General features: G+C 38.8%; 1 protein-coding gene across 3 annotated transcripts in view; it reads right to left on the reverse strand.

Moving 5' to 3' along the window:
• The window catches only part of CRYL1 (crystallin lambda 1), a 103,086-nt gene that overhangs the window by 66,658 nt on the left and 19,207 nt on the right, over window positions 1–17,221 (reverse strand). For all 3 annotated transcript variants that reach the window (XM_033104229.1, XM_033104230.1, XM_033104231.1), the window contains one exon: window positions 10,115–10,241. In XM_033104229.1, the coding sequence (XP_032960120.1) occupies window positions 10,115–10,241 (127 nt within the window). The remainder of the gene's footprint in view (window positions 1–10,114; window positions 10,242–17,221) is intronic.

A 17,221-nucleotide genomic window follows, 5' to 3' on the forward strand; every position in this document is an offset into this window, starting at 1 on the left:
ATTATAATACCCCATCTTTCCAAAAAGCTGAGCAATGCCCTTTTACACAGAGATTTGAGCTTCTCTTTTTTAAGTGTAGGGGAAAGTAGTGTTGCTCATTCAGTTTTACAGTAATTTTAGAAACCAAATTAAGAATGCCAGTGTTGAGATAATGATGTTTGTTGTTACAAATTTGAATAATGAAGTATCTGTTTTCATTTATCAATTTAATAAGCATTTTAAAGCTCTATAGACCCAATACTGGCAAGCTTAGAATCAAACTGTTTTCATAGGTTGCTCTTAAAAGGATAAGGAAGATTTACATTGTCACTTCAGCAATATGTCACCAAGAGCCAGAAAGCAGCTGATACCTACTAATTCCATTTTAATGAATTACCCTTAAAAAGGCAATTCAAAATATGTAAGAATGATATACAGGTATGGTCAATCAAGTTTCATTTATGACAGCAAAGTGTGGGAGTAGCTGTATGATCACTGTTTGCTAAATGACACTTGATTTAGATAGAATTCTGCCAGCTCAGGGCCTGTGCAGAGAAAGACCATGAGGGTGGCTGTGGACAAACGGATTCATCTAGAGCTGCAGAACAGGGTGCCCTCTGATATCCACATTTAGTTCTTTTGTTATAAAATGTATAGAGTGACATCATCAAGATGATAGAATAGGAAATCCCAGACCTTGTTTCCCCCCCCCCAGAGGCAAATACTTAACAATATATGGTCCCAAAAGACTTTATGACAACTCCAGAAACCAGCGAGGAAGCCGCAGGCCCCCCGGTGAGCTTCCCAGCTGAGCATAAAGCCAAGAGCAAGTGCAATGAAATGGGTAAGAAAAGCCACTGCATTTCATCTCAGTAACCCTTCCTCTGAGCCAGTACAGCTCGGTGCAATCAAGAGAAAATGCCCAACTCACAGCTTCTCCCTTGGGAGGAAAGGAGAAAAGCGGAATGTATATCCAACATTTCAGCTTTTGGGGGGAACTACCAAAGGGACTGGTTTTTTGTCTCACCTGACTCAAAGCACTGATAGGGAACTGGCATATTTGGATGCTTGGGGCAACTGGGGAAAAAGGGAGCTCAGCAGCTTACTGCAGTGCCAGAGAACCTGAAGTATCACAGACAGACACCAGGGGAAGCAAGAGATGACAAGCTCCTGAAAAGAAAATAGGGAAATCTCTCTAATTGTGAAATTACATGCACAAGCCCAGAGAAGACACATCCCCAGAAAAGGATTAAAAGGCTAGCAGAATCTCTAGCCAGGCTGATTAGTGAGAGTCTTTCCCTGTGTGAAGCCAGTCCATAAGGATTGGGATAGGGGGCTGTTTTGTTGTTGTTGCTGTTGTTGTTTTTTAATGCACAAATCACAGTAAAAAAAATAACAAGGCACATAAAGAAACAGGGAAAAACAACCCAATTAAAGGAACAAAATAAATTTCCAGAAACTGGTTCTAAAGAAACGAAGATCTATGAATAACCTCACAAAGAATTCAAAACAATCATCTTATGAAGCTCAATGTACTACAAGAAAACAGACAGACAACTGAACAAAATCGGAAAAACAATGCATGAACAAAATGAGAATATCAATAAAGAGACAGAAACAAATTCTGGAGCTGAAGAATACAATAACTGAACTGAACAATTCACTAGAGAGTATCAACAGCAGACTTGAACAAGCAAAACAAAGAATCAGCAAACTCGAACGCAAACCATTTAAAATTATTAAGTCAGAAGAATAAAAAGAAAAAAAGTGACTTGTGGGGCACCATTAAGTGAATCGATATATGCCTTATGAGAGTCTTAGAAGGAGAAAATAGAGAGAGAATGGGGCAGAGAGCTTATGTGAAGAAATAATGGCCAGAAACTTCCCAAATATGAGGAAGGAAATGTACGTCTAAGTTCAAGAAGTTTGAAAGACTATAAACAGGGTGAGCAAAAAGAAGCCTACACCAAGACACATTATAATCAAACTGTCAAAAGTCAAAGACAGAAAAAGAACCTTGAAAGTAGCAAGAGAAAAGTGATTCATCACATACAAGGAACTGGCATGTGACTGTCAGTAGATTTCTCAGCAGAAACATTATAGGCCAGAAGGCAGTGGGATGATATATTCAAAGTGCTGGAAGAAAAAGCTGCCAACCAAGAATACTATTATCTGGCAAAACTATCCTTTAAAAATTAAGAAGACCTTCCCAGATAAACAAAAGGTGAGGGAGTTTATCACCTGCCTTGCAAGAACTACTAAAGGCAGTCCTCCAAGTTGAAATGCTAGACAGCAACACAAACAAATATGAAAATATATAGCTCTGGTAGAGGTAAATACAGAATCCTGTAACACTTTAATTGGGGATACATATATCATTTTTAATTCTGGTATATAATCTAAAAGAGGAAAACATAAACAAAACTATAAAAACATAAAATTACTATGAAAACATTAAAAAACTGCAAATTAAGTTAATGTAAACAAAATACAAACATATGTAATTTATGACATTAGTAACATAAAGGGGGGATGTAAAAGAGTAGAGTTGTATGTGACTGAAGTAAGTTGTTACAGTTTAAAATAGATTGCTATAAGCTATTTTATGTAACCTCCATGGTAACCACAAGGAAAATACCTATAAAGAAGATGCTCATAAGGAAATGAGAAAGCAATCAAAGCATGTCACTACAAAAAACAGAAAATCAATGAAACACAAATGAAGACAACAAGAGAGAAGAGGAACAAAGTAAGTATAAGACATACAGAAAACAAAATGGCATACAGCTAAAGCAGTAGAAATGTATGGCATTAAATGCTTGTATTAGAAAATATAGGTCCCAAACAAATTATCTAAGGTTATATCTTCAGATAGAAAGAGAAGTATAAATTAAATCCAATATAAGCAGAAGGAAAGAAATGAAGCTAACAGCATAAATTAGTGAAATATAAGACAATAAACACTAGAGAAAATAATCCATAAAATCAAAAGCTGGTTCTTTGAAAATATTAATAAAATTAATAAACCAATAATAGCTAAGCCAATTAAAGAAAATAGAGAAAAAACATAAATTTTCAATATCAGAAATAAAGATGACACATCAATAAAAATCCCAAATAATAAAAAAAAAAAATCAATAAGGGAATGATATAACTAACTTTATTTTTATAAATTAGAAAATATGACATGCGCCTGCCTTGTGACAAATGACATGGACAAATTCCTTGAGACACACAAATTTCCAAAGTTCACTCATATAGAAATAGATAACCCTAATAGTCCTATATCTACTAAAACTGAAGTCTGTTTAAAATCTTCCAATTAGGGAAACTGGAGGCCTAGATAGTTTCACTGGTGAATTCTACAAAACATTGAAAAAGACATAAGATCACTCCTATACAAACTTTTCCAGAAGATGTAAGATGGGGGGAACATTTCCTAACTTATTTTATGAGGCCAGTATTACCCCAATATAAAAACCAGATGAAGAAAATAAAACTTCAGATGAATATCCCTTATAAACATAAATGTGAGACCCCCTCAACAAACATTAGCAAATTAAATCTTGAAAATCATAAAAAGAATATCTCATGACAAAGTGCGGTTTATTCTGGCCATGCAAGGTTGGTTCACCATTCTAAAATAAACCAATAAAATTCACCATAACAACAGATTAAAAAAGAAAAAAACATATGATCATCTCAGTAGTTGCAGAAAAACCTTATTTGACCAAACTGAAAATTCAACACCCATTCATGATACCAACTCTCAACAAATTGGGAAGTAAAGGAAATTTCCTCTACCTGATAAAAGGCATGAAAAAGACCCTAACATCATAATTAGTGATAAAAGACTGAATGCTTTACCTCAAAATCAGAAAGAAGACAAAGATGTACACTCCACTCTTACCACTCCTATTCAGCATCCTACTAGAGAGGGCCTAGCCAACACAATAAGTTAAGAAAAATAAATAAAAGCCAAATCAACAGGAAAGGAAAAAATAAACCTCTATTCACAGATATAACCGTCTACATAGAAAATCCTGAAGAATCTACAAAAGAGCTACTAGAAATAATTAGTTTAGCGAGGTCACAAGATACAAGATCAATATACAAAAATTAACTATATTACTATAATATAAACTAACGATGAATAATTGGAAGTTGAAAATTTTTTTAAGTACCATTTACAATAGCACCAAAATCATGAAATATTTATATATCTATTTAATATTATTAAATCTAACATAATGTGCAAAACCTATATGTTGAAAATTATAAAATATACATGAGAGGGATTTCTTTTTTAAAGACTAAATAAATGGAGAGAGATACTGTGGTCATGAATTGGAAAATTATATTTTTTCAAGAGTCAATTCTACAAATTGATCTATAGATCCACTGTAATCTCAGCAAGATTTTTTTTTTTAGAAACTGACAAGCTAATTCTAAAATGTAAAGCAAAGGAACTAAGACTAGCCAAAACAATTGAGGGGGGGAAATTGGAGATTTCACACTATCTGATTTTAAATTGTACTAAAAAAAAAGTGCCACAGACCCATAGATCTGTGGAGTAGAGTCCAGAAATAATCTTTCACATATATGGTCAATTGATTTTTAACCAAAGTTCAAAGGCAATTCAATGGAGAAATGATAGCCTTCTCAAAAAATGATGTAAAAACAACTGAATGACCTTTTACCCTGTATGAAAAGTAACTCAAAATGGATCCTAGACAGAAATGCAAATAGAAAACTATAAAGCCTCTAGAAGAAAATATAGAAGAAAAATCTGTGACCTTAGATTAGACAAAGATCCTAAAACTAGAACAGAAAAAATATAATCCATAACAGAAAAAAAAATTGAAAATGGACACCATCAAAATTGAAAACTGCTGCTTGTCAAAAGTCACTGTCAAGAAAACAAAAACATTAAGAGAATAATGTTTGCTAAACCCATATCTTAGAGGATTTCTGTCCAGAATACATACATAAGAAAATCTCAAAATTCAATAATATAAAACAAAACCACCCAATTTTTTTAAAAATTAGAAAAAGCTTTGAACAGACACTACACAAAGATTATATGAAGGATAAATAAACACAGGAAAAAAATACTTGATATCATTAGTCATTAGTGAAATGCAAACTAAGACCATAATAAGATACCACTACACACATATGAGAATGAGGAAAAACCCCACACTAATACTACCAGGATATAGAGCTAATGACACACTCCTATATTGTAAACAAGAATGCAAAATAGTAGAGCCACTTTGGAAAATACTAGTTCTTACAAAGATAAACATATACTTGCCATATGCCTAGCAATTCCACTCCTGGTATTTACCCCAAAGAAATAAAAACAAATGTTCATATAAAAACGTGTACACAAATGTTTACACCAGCTTTGTTCATAATGCTAAAAATTGGGAACAACCTAAATGTTCTTCAGCTGGTGAATGGACAAACTGTGGAATACTACTCATGAATAAAAAGAAACCAATTACTGATAACCACAACATATATGAGATGTGATCAAAATCCATGGTGAATGTTTAATTACAGTATAAGACACATCCCCCTAAAAATACTCCCCCTCACTTTGAACACATTTATCCAATTGTTCTTGCCACTTTCTGAAGCGGTTCTGGAAGTTCTCTTTCGTGAGTGTCTTTAGTGGCGCTGTCATGGCTGCCTCGATTTCCTGAATCATTCTGACTTTGGGGAAGAGCCAGAAGTCGCACAGTGCCAGATCTGGTGAATGAGGTGGGTGAGGACACACCGTAATGTTTTTATTTGACAAAAATTGCCAAACCAGAAGAACTGAACTCGACAGAACTGAACACTAAAAGTGGTGAATTTTATTGCATGTAAATTACACCTCAGTAAATCTGATTTTTTGAAACACATGGAACAGGAAAAATAAAATTCATTTTCAATGTATACTCCTGTAATTCTCAGTGCTGGTAACTGACATGCCCTTTATTACTTGAACCCCCACACCCCCATCCAAAAGAAGGATTATGCTGAGCCTCAGGAAACCAAGACCAAAGTCCACCAAGCTTCTACCCTTTAAGGAAGCACAGAAATGTTAAAACAATGTTAGTATTTTTGAATACCGCTTCCTGTAATTCCTGATAAAATCTAAAAGTCCTTATGAAAATGTCTAGCATTTTCTAAATTTTAAAGGTAAAGTGCAGATGCAAATTCTGATCATGTCCATGGATAATATAATTTTTGGCTCTAGCTGTTGTCCTGATTTTGTGTAAGGAAACTCCACTTAGACTTCGTAATTCTATAAACCATCCCCAAGGCTCCTCCTAGCTATGGCAGCCTCAAGCCTTAAATTCCAGAGATTAGACAAAGCCTCTGTATCACAGCTAATGAGCTTTAATGCTCTTTAAGAGTCAATGCTTTCAACAGGCTTTGCAGAATAAACTTATTTTTCCAGAGTAGTAGATTTTCTTGCCAGACAGGATTTGATTTCAGAATTGCACTAAGTTCTAGCACTTCGGGTTTCACTCCTGTAAGTGCCTACATTTCAACAGAGTATTAGGAAACTCTGACCTGTGCTCCCGCCCTCTGGGGTTTGGGTAGAAAACAAACCCCTGTAGAGACTTACACTCACATTTCTGGGGCCTCCACCCTCTACCTTCAGGGGCCAGGACACAGCAAATTGGATTGTTTATAGTTGAACAATGGTGACCAGCAATGTGGTTTTGTTCACTTGTTAATTCACAAGCTCCGCCTCCTGCTTTTGAACAATTCCCTAAAGTAATGATCCTTTTCTTTTCGGAAGAAACATGTCTCCAAAGAACCTAGATTAAATTTTCTACAATGTGATTTTTTTCCTTTTAGAAATTGGAAGAAGGAGTTATAAAAGTTGCTAAGAGGGTACAACTGGCACTAAGGTGAGGAAGGTGGCTGGCCTTGTGGACCTTCAGCTTCAGTGTCATTCTGAGATGGAAGCTTCTTTCAGGTTAAACACCACATAGTAAACATAACAATTGTTTTATAATAAGTCCAAAAACCATACTTCTTTATCTGACAAAGTCCTGGGCAAATCACACTGTAAGAAATGTTCTAAGTTTTGAATAAACACCATGATACATCCTATTTACAGTCTAAAAGCAAGTATGTTAGAGAAAAAGAGAAAATACATAAGAGAGATGGAAAGAAGTACAAACACAAAAATCTTAAAACATTTTTGTAATAATGGACCTAAGCAATATTTCTCCAAACTTAATTTCTCTCTAAAATATATTTTTAACATCCCCAGAGTGTTAGAAACCTAATATATTTTAATAGACACATCGTACAACATTAGGCAGGCTTTGATCTGGGGGGTGGGGAGGGGTATTTACTTGTTTGTTTGGTAAACAAGGTGAAATAAATTTTCCAAGTCACAAAACTTGGAAAATCAAATCTACCACATGTTATATAAAGAAATATGTGAACATGCCCAAGAAAATCAGTCACGGCCACGGACAAAAATAAAATCTCGATTTTGTTTTCATAGTCATTTTTCCGGCTGATTACTTTCACTCACCAAACACCTTCCTTAGAGAATTCTAGCAGGATATAGAATGAAACCCAAACTTCTTCTTTCTTTAAGAGAACACTTGAATAGTACAGCTATGTGCCGGGGACCACTCCAAGCACTTTATAAATATTAACTCATTTCATCTAAGCAACTCTTCAGGTTGGCACTTAGCATTCCTCACGTGGTTCCACGGTACCTCCAGCCTTTCCCCCTCTCCAACCACTATTCTACACGTGTGGCCTGGAACACATTCACAGGCAGCCCTTGTCCTCTGCTCACCTCTGCCCCGGCCCCACCCCCAAATCCCTTTGTCAAGGCCAAGGCAAGCTCCAAGCCTGTGCTCATTAACCCTTCCCAAATCCTTCTAGTCAGAACTCCGCCCCTCCCCGGAACTCTTGGTGCTGCTCTGAAGAACATAATCTCTTCCGGGAATTAAACCTAGCAGAGTTTACATGGTCTTTCTCTCGTCTCCTCTCCTCTCACGGCCTGACTCAGTGCTGTCCTGCATAATAGAAGCTGCTCAGCACAGAAATGTCACGTAAATACATCCATTTAATCTAGAAAATAAAGACCAACATTAAAGAGCAGTCTTCAGCACCTACACGCATAGAACGTACATTGTCCCATATCATTTGTTTACTGTCCAAATTGTACATAAATGGCCACACTATAAAATAACTTATTTTATAAACTTAGTAAGCATGTTCTCCGGGCCAAGTACTGTGCTGAGCACTTTACACGCACTGGAAGTTAGAATTTATCCCAGAAATTATCCCATAGAAAGACTAGTCTTATACTCAAGTCATTATAAGGTTCTCACATTGTGGAGTGGTCTCTATTTTTTTGAAAAATAATACGCTGTTTAGGGAAGAAACATTAGCCTCAATTGATTCAATCATGCTAGTATAGAAACCATCTGATGGAATCTTTTTTTAAAAATGGGACCAAGAGACAAAAAAATTTTAACATGGACTTAATAATGATTCCTGGGGCATGACTTTACAACGCTACTGCTGGAAAATTTGTAAGTAACCTTTACAAAGATCTCTTAAAAGAAAAAGTAACAACAAATTGTTACGTTCTGAAACCACAAACCATAAGTACACAACTGCAGGGAGAAAAAAATACCTAAAGGTCTGAGAATTCGTAATTGAGGCTGGAGGTAAAACTTCTAATGCCATCATCATATATGGATTTAAAACAAACTGCAGCAACCATCTCAGAGGATAGCAAAGATGTGCTCTGGAAAACTGCTTAGAAAAGAGACTCAAAAAGTCACTCTAATGAGTACAAACACAGATGCCTGTTAAGAGTTTGAACAAAAATGTCTGTGTGAAACATGAAAAGCAAAAATATTACAGTAATATGTTACATATTCGTATTTTAGATCACATCACGTCATTATAACATTTCATTTCCATCATGTAGATATCATACATGAAATGGACCCCCAAAAAGGAATGTTTCTGATCTTCTTATTGGAAAAACAGGGCCTTGCCTTACATTAGGGTCCCCTTAGATGTGAGCATAGCCGGTGCGTGGGGTATCATGCCCATTTCACAGATGAGGAAGTGCAGCTCAGACATTAAAAAACTTGCGAAAGTCACACAGCCGCTCAGTGCAAAGTACCCGACAGGGTCCGTATTAGCCACCACCACCTCCACGCCGGAGGCCCCCGCGTCTTCACTGATGTCAGGAGCAACATCTGAACTGTTTCGTCGGCCAATGGGCTCAGCAGAGCAAGCATACACTTCCTTGAACACCACGCACGTGGGACCAGGCTGGAAAGCTCTCGTGCCCTCCACAGCCCCTCCACCTTTCCGTGAGGGTTGAAACAGGTGGCCTGCGAAAGCTAATGAAAGAAGCCCTTTCGACCCCTTAGAAGAAGACGCCTCAATTTTACACAATCTTCACCATATAAGATAGAAATGAAAATACTAGAAAGAGAGCAGTTCCCTAGAAAACCAGTTCCCTTCGTGTGCTGACTGAGACACATTTGTTACCATAAACGAACGCCAGCCTAGGTTTCCTATATTTGACCAGAATCTCTGAGCAGCAGCCACCGTAACACACACACACGACGAGTTCTCAGTCTTCCTGGTTTGCTCCCAGATTCTCAGCTAGAAGAGCCTCACAGTAACCAAAAGAGACGTGCAACACGGAACAAACCGGAACGTGCAGGCGTCAGGACACTAAATGGCGGCGGGGGCGGGGGTTACGAGGAAGGAGGGAGGCTCCTTTTTGTTTTAGGTAAATTTACATAAACCTTACGGTATAAATTAAACAAGTTTATACCATAAATCTTTTTTGGTGATTTACTTAAGCATTTACTCAATTACATATGAGAACAAGAATACAATCTCTCATTCAATAGGAAGCTGAAACAAAATAAAAGTGTTAGATGTCCAGAAAATCTAATTTTGCTCAAAATCCTAACACTTCTGAAAGATAATATCACAGTGGTTTGAAGAGAGCCCATATAGATGTACACACGTTTTAACTGCCTGTTATCCCCCCTGTCCTTCCGCAGAGGTCGAAGACCCTCTCTCTTCCAGCCCTTACACACTCCAGCTGGTACCCTTAACTCACCTGAATGTGCATGGCGCCCTCTACTGCTTCCTGAATGTTGGAACAACCAGTGATGAGTGACAGCTGCTGTTCAGCACTCAAAGTGCCTTTCAGAGCACCCAACTGCTCCAGCAACTTTATCTCTTTTCTAGAAAGAAGGAAAGTGTGATCACTGTGAGTATTCAAAAACAAACTTACAAACAAAAAAAAGGTTAACATCACTTAGTATCGGTAGGGAAATGCCAATCAAAACTACAATGATATGCCACTTTCACACCCATTAATGGCTACTGTCAAAAGAACAGAAAATAACAAGCGTTGGTGAGGATGTGAAGACCTGGAAGCCTGCCCACCGCTGGGATGAGGGTGAAAGGTGCAGTCACTGTGGCAAACAGTCTGGTAGTTTCTCCAAAAGTTAAAAATACAACTACATCTGACCCAGCAACTCTACTTCTGGGGACAGACCCAAAATAACCGACAGCAGAGACTCAGATATTTGTAGCCCCATGTTCCATGCAGCACTGTTCACAACAGTCAAAAGACAGACACAACCCAAAGGTCCATGGATGGATGATGGATAAACAAAAGTCCATCCATACAGTGGATGTCATTCAGCCTTAAGAGGGGAGGAATCCTGACACACCCTACATCATCTGTGAACCCTGAGGACGTTATGCTCAGTGAAATCCGTCAGTCACAGGACAAGCGCTGTGTGATCCCACTTATATGAGGCCCTGGAGGGGAATTCTTGTCTAATGGACCCAGAATTTCAGTTTCATAAGATGAAAAGAGTTATGGAGATGGATGGTTGTACAACAATGTAAACGTACTTAACATCACCAAACTATGCATTTATATTTAGTACGACAGTAAATTTTATGTGCATTTTACAATTATATTAAAAAAAAAATTTAAAGGATGAAACAAGGCCCATGGGACGTAAAACTAGAAAGCAGTACTTCTTCATCCTCACCCTTCAGTCAATCCCTGGGGAGAGGTTGAAAGAAGGTATCTTCTAATCAGGATGAGCTGGATTCCTGGTGTGACCTATACAGTCACACAGGGTTCTGTGCTCGGAGGGCCCTGTGCTGGGTTTAACGCTCTGCTGTCATTAAAATTCTTAATGAATATTGAACAAAAGACCCCACATTTTCATTTACATTCAGCCTCACAAATTAAGTAGTCAGTCCTGCTGAAAATTCATGACAAATAACAAGGCCAAGTGTATATATAAACACACACAGTTGCCTACAGAGCAACAATCATGCTTCCCAAAAAGTTCTGTGGATTTTTTCCCAGTGAGTCAAATAATTTTTACATCCTTTCTCATCACGGTTTTTATCGTTAAGCTGCCAAAGTCCTTCAGCCCAAGAATACATCGCTTCATCTCCCCAAGTAGTGTCTTCAGATCCATCTTCAGATCAGTCCACTATGCCCATGATACCTGGTCTCTCACCTATTTTGTCATTTTCGGTTGTGAGCTAAACTTTATCTGTGGGAATTCTTTGAGCCTTGGGTTTGGGGTCCATTAGTCTGGGGACAATATGCATTTTGCTTCTAACAGGCACTTGGAGACACTACTAACCAAGTGGCCAATCTGAACTCTTGGCTTGGAGCTTTTAAGGCCACACAGGTAGGATGAATTTGGGCTTCAAAACTCTAAGAGGACTGGTTTCTCCCCCCAACCCAGAGTCAAAGCGAAGCTAGACAGGCCTCAACGTATGGGTGAGTTACATTTTTCCTAGTTCTCCATTTCACCACCAGTGCAGCCTTTGGAGTCCCAGCTTCATTCAGTGATGTCCCCTTTGATCTGCCATCTTGCACACACTAAGGCTTGTTGTTAGGACCAAAGCTCTAGATTACCAATGCTCGCAAATCCTCCTAGAGCAGTTGTACATTTCATGTGTCTCTTGAGATCATGCTCCCATCCGTGCTCCAGAGTGGTCTCTGAGAATTTACATTATTTTCTTGCCAGTGCACCTATGCATTGTAAAGAAACTCTGAACTATACATTTATTTACTCAATATTTTTACGTATTTGAAGTAGGAAGGATTTTTCAGGATACTTACTTTGCCACATTGCCAGAAACTAAACTCTAGACTGTTTCTTTGAAGTCTAATATCCCTAGATACTACGGATATTTTATATTTCATGAGAAAAGGGAAATATTCACTGTTTTCATTTTTGTAATGATTATAAGCTCATATTATAAGAATATGAGCTCTACTATACAAATAAATTTATAATACACAATTATTAAGTGATTACATTATGGTTCTTGTTCATACGTACAGGAAAAAAAATTACTGACTTTAGGGTTATTACCGCTAAGGCCTAGTCTTTTGTTTCCCAGTTTTGCCCATTTGGAAAAAATATATATAAATAATACTTGAATCCAATAAACACTTAGCCTTAAAAATAAATGGGAGATATTTAAATGAAATGCATCAAAACACAAAGAATCTTTGTTTTTTTACTTAGTCTAGCTTGTTCCCTCTGGTGATACAGGAATTAAGGCCCAAATTGTTTAGCCTCGCCCATGGACATAAAGCTGTAGGAAGCAGGATGGGACCAAAACCATCTTCTGACTCTCCTTAACCCATTTAATAGGAACCGTTTCTTCTTCCTGACTCTTCCTGTGAAAACACCATGGCTCTCTTATTTAAAAAACAAAACATATTTAGAGGACTACTTGGTACAATTTATTGGCTTAAAATCTGAAGATTCAAGGCATCCAATATACTGAAGAGAACAGAGAGGAACAGAGCGTGTATTTCCTCCCTCACAAATGCTGCTGACACCTGAGTCCCAACTCGCTGCGCTTGAACTCAGACTGCAGGGCTCCCGTGTTCCCTTCGGGGAGCCCCAGTGCATGAGCAAACCCTCCATCTCCTTTCAGGGTTTCATTACCAGCAGGTATGTCAAGCTGGGTCCCACAGCAGCCCATCCTGTGGAGTCCCAGACTGCATCTGAGGTGGGAGGCTGAACTGGAGGCCGCTTTGCACACAAGGACCTGCAGCCTGGCTCCCGAGGGCAGCCCAGTGGGAGCCTGTGCTAATGGCACCTGGCCAACCAGTCAGCTCAGTTTGAAATGAAGACCCAGAAAGTGGACCGGTCAAGGGCAGGACGAAGAAGAGATGGACAGCCAGTGGCGGAGTCCACAGTGGTTGGACCTTAGAAAGGCAGGGCCTCAGACAAGGACCTGCTATGACACAAGTGAGTTACCAGAGCTGCTGTCTGACCATCAGAGGCTCGGGTGTCCTCTGAACAATGTCTTGCTCCTGCAACAGAGATGGCTTCCTGGACTCTTTCCTCCCTCGTAATCGCACACTCAGTCCCCATCGACAGGTGTAATCTGAGTACCTCCACCCTTGACCACCTGACAGGGCCTACCGTCTACTTTGCTCGGAGATTCGATGGGCCTGTGTGCTGAAGGAAATTACAATACATCTAAACTGCTTGGTTTTGCACAACATGATTTATATTAATTAGACCTGCAGCCACGGCTAAGGCTGGGAGTCCATGAGACTGGTTAAGAGTTAACTACATTGCCCATAAAAATAACCAGAATAAAAATGTTAAAATCTCTGTAGAGCTGTTTGTAGCGACCAAACAAAAGAAATCACTTCAGTTCAATTGATAAATATTTGCTACCACAGAGGAATAAATAAGAAATTTAATAGAGTGCCCCTGTTCCTTTTCTAGAACTATTTTCTTGTAAAATAAAAAAATGGAGAAAGAATAAACATCCCCATATTTCTACCATCAAGAATTAACAACAACCAATGATAACATATTTGCTTCTGGTCATTTTTATTTTAATTAAAAAAAAAAGTTCCTTCAGCCACCAACGTCACACAACTATTTTCTGCTGAACTCAGACAGAGTTTTTAATGCCCAAACCAATGACGTGGTTATTGGTTAACCATAATAATGATTAACCATTTGTCTCAAGGAGCTAATGTGCTCAGATGCACCTGCTTTAAGCTTTAGTAGGCCAAGGCAAATTTTTGGACTTTCTTCCAAAAGTCCTGAGTCAGACAAGGTCAAATAAATGGGAGTACAGGGAGCCTCTTGTTCCTTAGATGACCTACTGTTTTGAGACTTTCCCAGGGACGTCCCTCTACAGCCAGCAAGAAGGAGGCCACACGGGGACAGAGAGCAGTACTGACAGCCACAACCCATGGCTCTTGCAAGCTAGACTCAAGTGAAGAATCTACAAAAGCGATTTGGCCTCAAGACCCTTTCCCCAGGGCAGGTCACAGGCAGAGGGACCACCATGCCCAGGAGCCCGCTGGGCGGCTGCACACAGAGGCCCTGCTGCGAGGCATCCCGAGGGAAACACAGAACAAACCCAGACACTTGGCAGTTAACTCGTTCCAATATTTTTCATGGAGCATTTTGGAGGAACTTCTGCCTCAAGTTTTGCAAAAGATGTACATAAACACCTGGAAAACACAGGACTCTCAACCACTTTTCAGCACGCCCACGCAAGCCGCAATGCTGCAGCTCCCGCCTTTTAACAGTGAAGAACCCTCTAGTTCAAAGCCCTGTGGTAAGTGGCTGCAGCACACCAGTCTTACCTCTAGAGGTCAGCCTAGCATTAGGATGCAAAATAGTATCTGCAGGCTACTATTTAAATTTTTATTTAAAATTAGAGAAAAGGAAGTGTTAACAATTATCAGCGTAGGGTAGGATATGGGGAGTGTTTTTATATTTCTGTTTTTAAATTGTATTCAGAAGAAGCATTGATTAATTTAAAAAGATAAAGACAACAGAGAAAATGGAACCCTTGCATTTTTGGTGGGACTGTAAAATGGTGCAGTTGCTGTGGAAAATGGTATGCTACTTCTTCAAAAAAATAGAAATGGAATCACCATATAATCCAGCAACCCTACTTCTGAGCATATATCCAAAAAATGAAAGCAGGGACTTGAAGAGATATTTCTATATCCATGTTCACAGCAGCATTATTCACAATTGCCAAAAGGTAGAAGCAACTCAAATGTCCATCAATGGATGAATGGATAAACGAAATGTGGTATAAACATAAACAATAAAATATATTCATCCATAAAAATGAAGGAAGCTCTGACACCTGCTGCAAGATGGATGGACCTTCAGGTCATTACACTACATGAAATAAGCCAGACACAAAAATACAAAAACTGTGTGATTCCACTTGTATCGGATACTTAGAGTCAGACTCACAGAGACAGAAAGTGGAATGGGGATTGCTGGGGGTTTGGGGGAGAGGCATAAAGGGTTGGCATTTGACGGGTACAGAGTTTCAGTTTGGGAAGATGAAAAGTTCTGGAGATGACGTTGGTGATAGCCGCAAAACAGTGTGAGTGTACTTAATGTTGCTGAACTGTACACTTAAGGAAGGTAAATTTTATGTTATGTGTTTTTTACAATTAAAAATAAAAAAATAAAGACAATATATTTTCTTTATTAAAGGAGTGGTTGCTTTAACTGACATTAAATTTTATTTAAACTTGAATCTTCTAGAAGGTAAATGAGGAGAGAAGTCAAGCAAAATCAAAACTCCATTATGAACTGGAATTCAAAAATAAATTGATTTAGGGACCACCTTGTAGATTTTGTAGAATGAGTTAGAAAATCATCTTAGCTCGTTTTCATTCCATTTGATTCATGTAATAATCTAGGCTTTGAACTTCCAATTACACGTGGTGGATAAAACACACATATTTACCTCTGCTTCCTCCAGAAACCTCAATAAAACCAGACTAAAGGAATCATCTTAACTAGACTTATTATGGTGATCATCTCACAATATATACAAATATGGAATCATTATGTTGTACACCTGAAACTAGTATGATGTCATATGTCAATAATACCTAAATAAAAAATTAAAAATATAGGCACACAAGGTGAAATATTTTCTGGAAATGGAAAAGCGGTAACGTAAATGACTAAGTGGAGTGGAAAAAGCTCAGATTAACATATCAGGAAAGAAAAATGCCAGTGAGAAGCAAGGCAAAGTGTCTCCCAACGGACCTGGCAAAGGTCAGCATCTGCAGACACCAGACATGACATGGTGTGAGTGACATGACATGGTATAGGACATGAAGAGCAGGAAGCCCTGAATCCCTCCATCCCTGCTCCAACAGAAATCTAACCAGCACACGCCGGACACGTGAGGGCATGACGCACTGTAGGAGACAGGGTCAAGATCAAGTTCCACATTGAATGGTGAGAACACACACACACCTCCAGGCACTTTCCTTAGATGAGGGACAATAATGTTGGATGGAGATTGGCAGGTTCTTTGACATTGAGGCGTCAAAGAGAAGAGACACAGGTCCTGTAATCGGAGATAGTAAGAAAGCTAGACCCCTGCCAACCACTGAAAGATGCCCAGCAGCTGTTTGCCTGGGCCCCGCAGCAGGTCCCAAGGAGTGCCTCCTTCTTAAGTATAATACAGCATTACCTGTCACCAGACAGCCTCTAACATTAGAGGGAGGCCAAAACCAAAACAAAATGTATGGAAACATAGTATCTACCTGTGAGACACCATAGATGCCAGGAGTGAAAGAAAGTCAGAAACTGTGGTATCCTCTCAAAGACTGGACCAGGTGTTACATCCAAGACTCAGTGATAAGGCAGAGGAAGAGACAGAGAGAAAGAAACTGGAAATGAAATACACAGTGGTTAAAATGGAAGTTTTAATGAAAGGGCTGGAGGGTAAATCTGGAAGTCTGAGGAAGAATGGCAAGATAAAGAGATGGCCGATAGGAAAGAGCACATAAGAAAATTAAGGGACTTTTCTACATGTTCCAGTATCTGACTAGTAGGAGTGCTGGAAAGAGCTGTTGGGGAAGAAAGGTAACTGGAATAAAGCCATTGTTTGAACTGTCCTGATGACAGCCAAGTGACAGCATGATCTGTGAACACACAGATAAGTCAAGTTGAATGACCCTGCTGAACCCTTGGCCCAGGAGAGGACAGAAAAAAGGGGTAGGGAGGAAATTAACTAAGAAATAATACAAAAATATTTCCCAAACAGAGAAATATATTTCCGGATCAGGTATCAAGTCTAAGTGTAGGGGACTGGGACAGGAACTACGGGTCTGGGCTAGAAACCTGGCGGTAACAGCTGT

This window comes from Rhinolophus ferrumequinum, chromosome 4 (assembly GCF_004115265.2).
Source record: "Rhinolophus ferrumequinum isolate MPI-CBG mRhiFer1 chromosome 4, mRhiFer1_v1.p, whole genome shotgun sequence".
NCBI lineage: Eukaryota > Metazoa > Chordata > Mammalia > Chiroptera > Rhinolophidae > Rhinolophus > Rhinolophus ferrumequinum.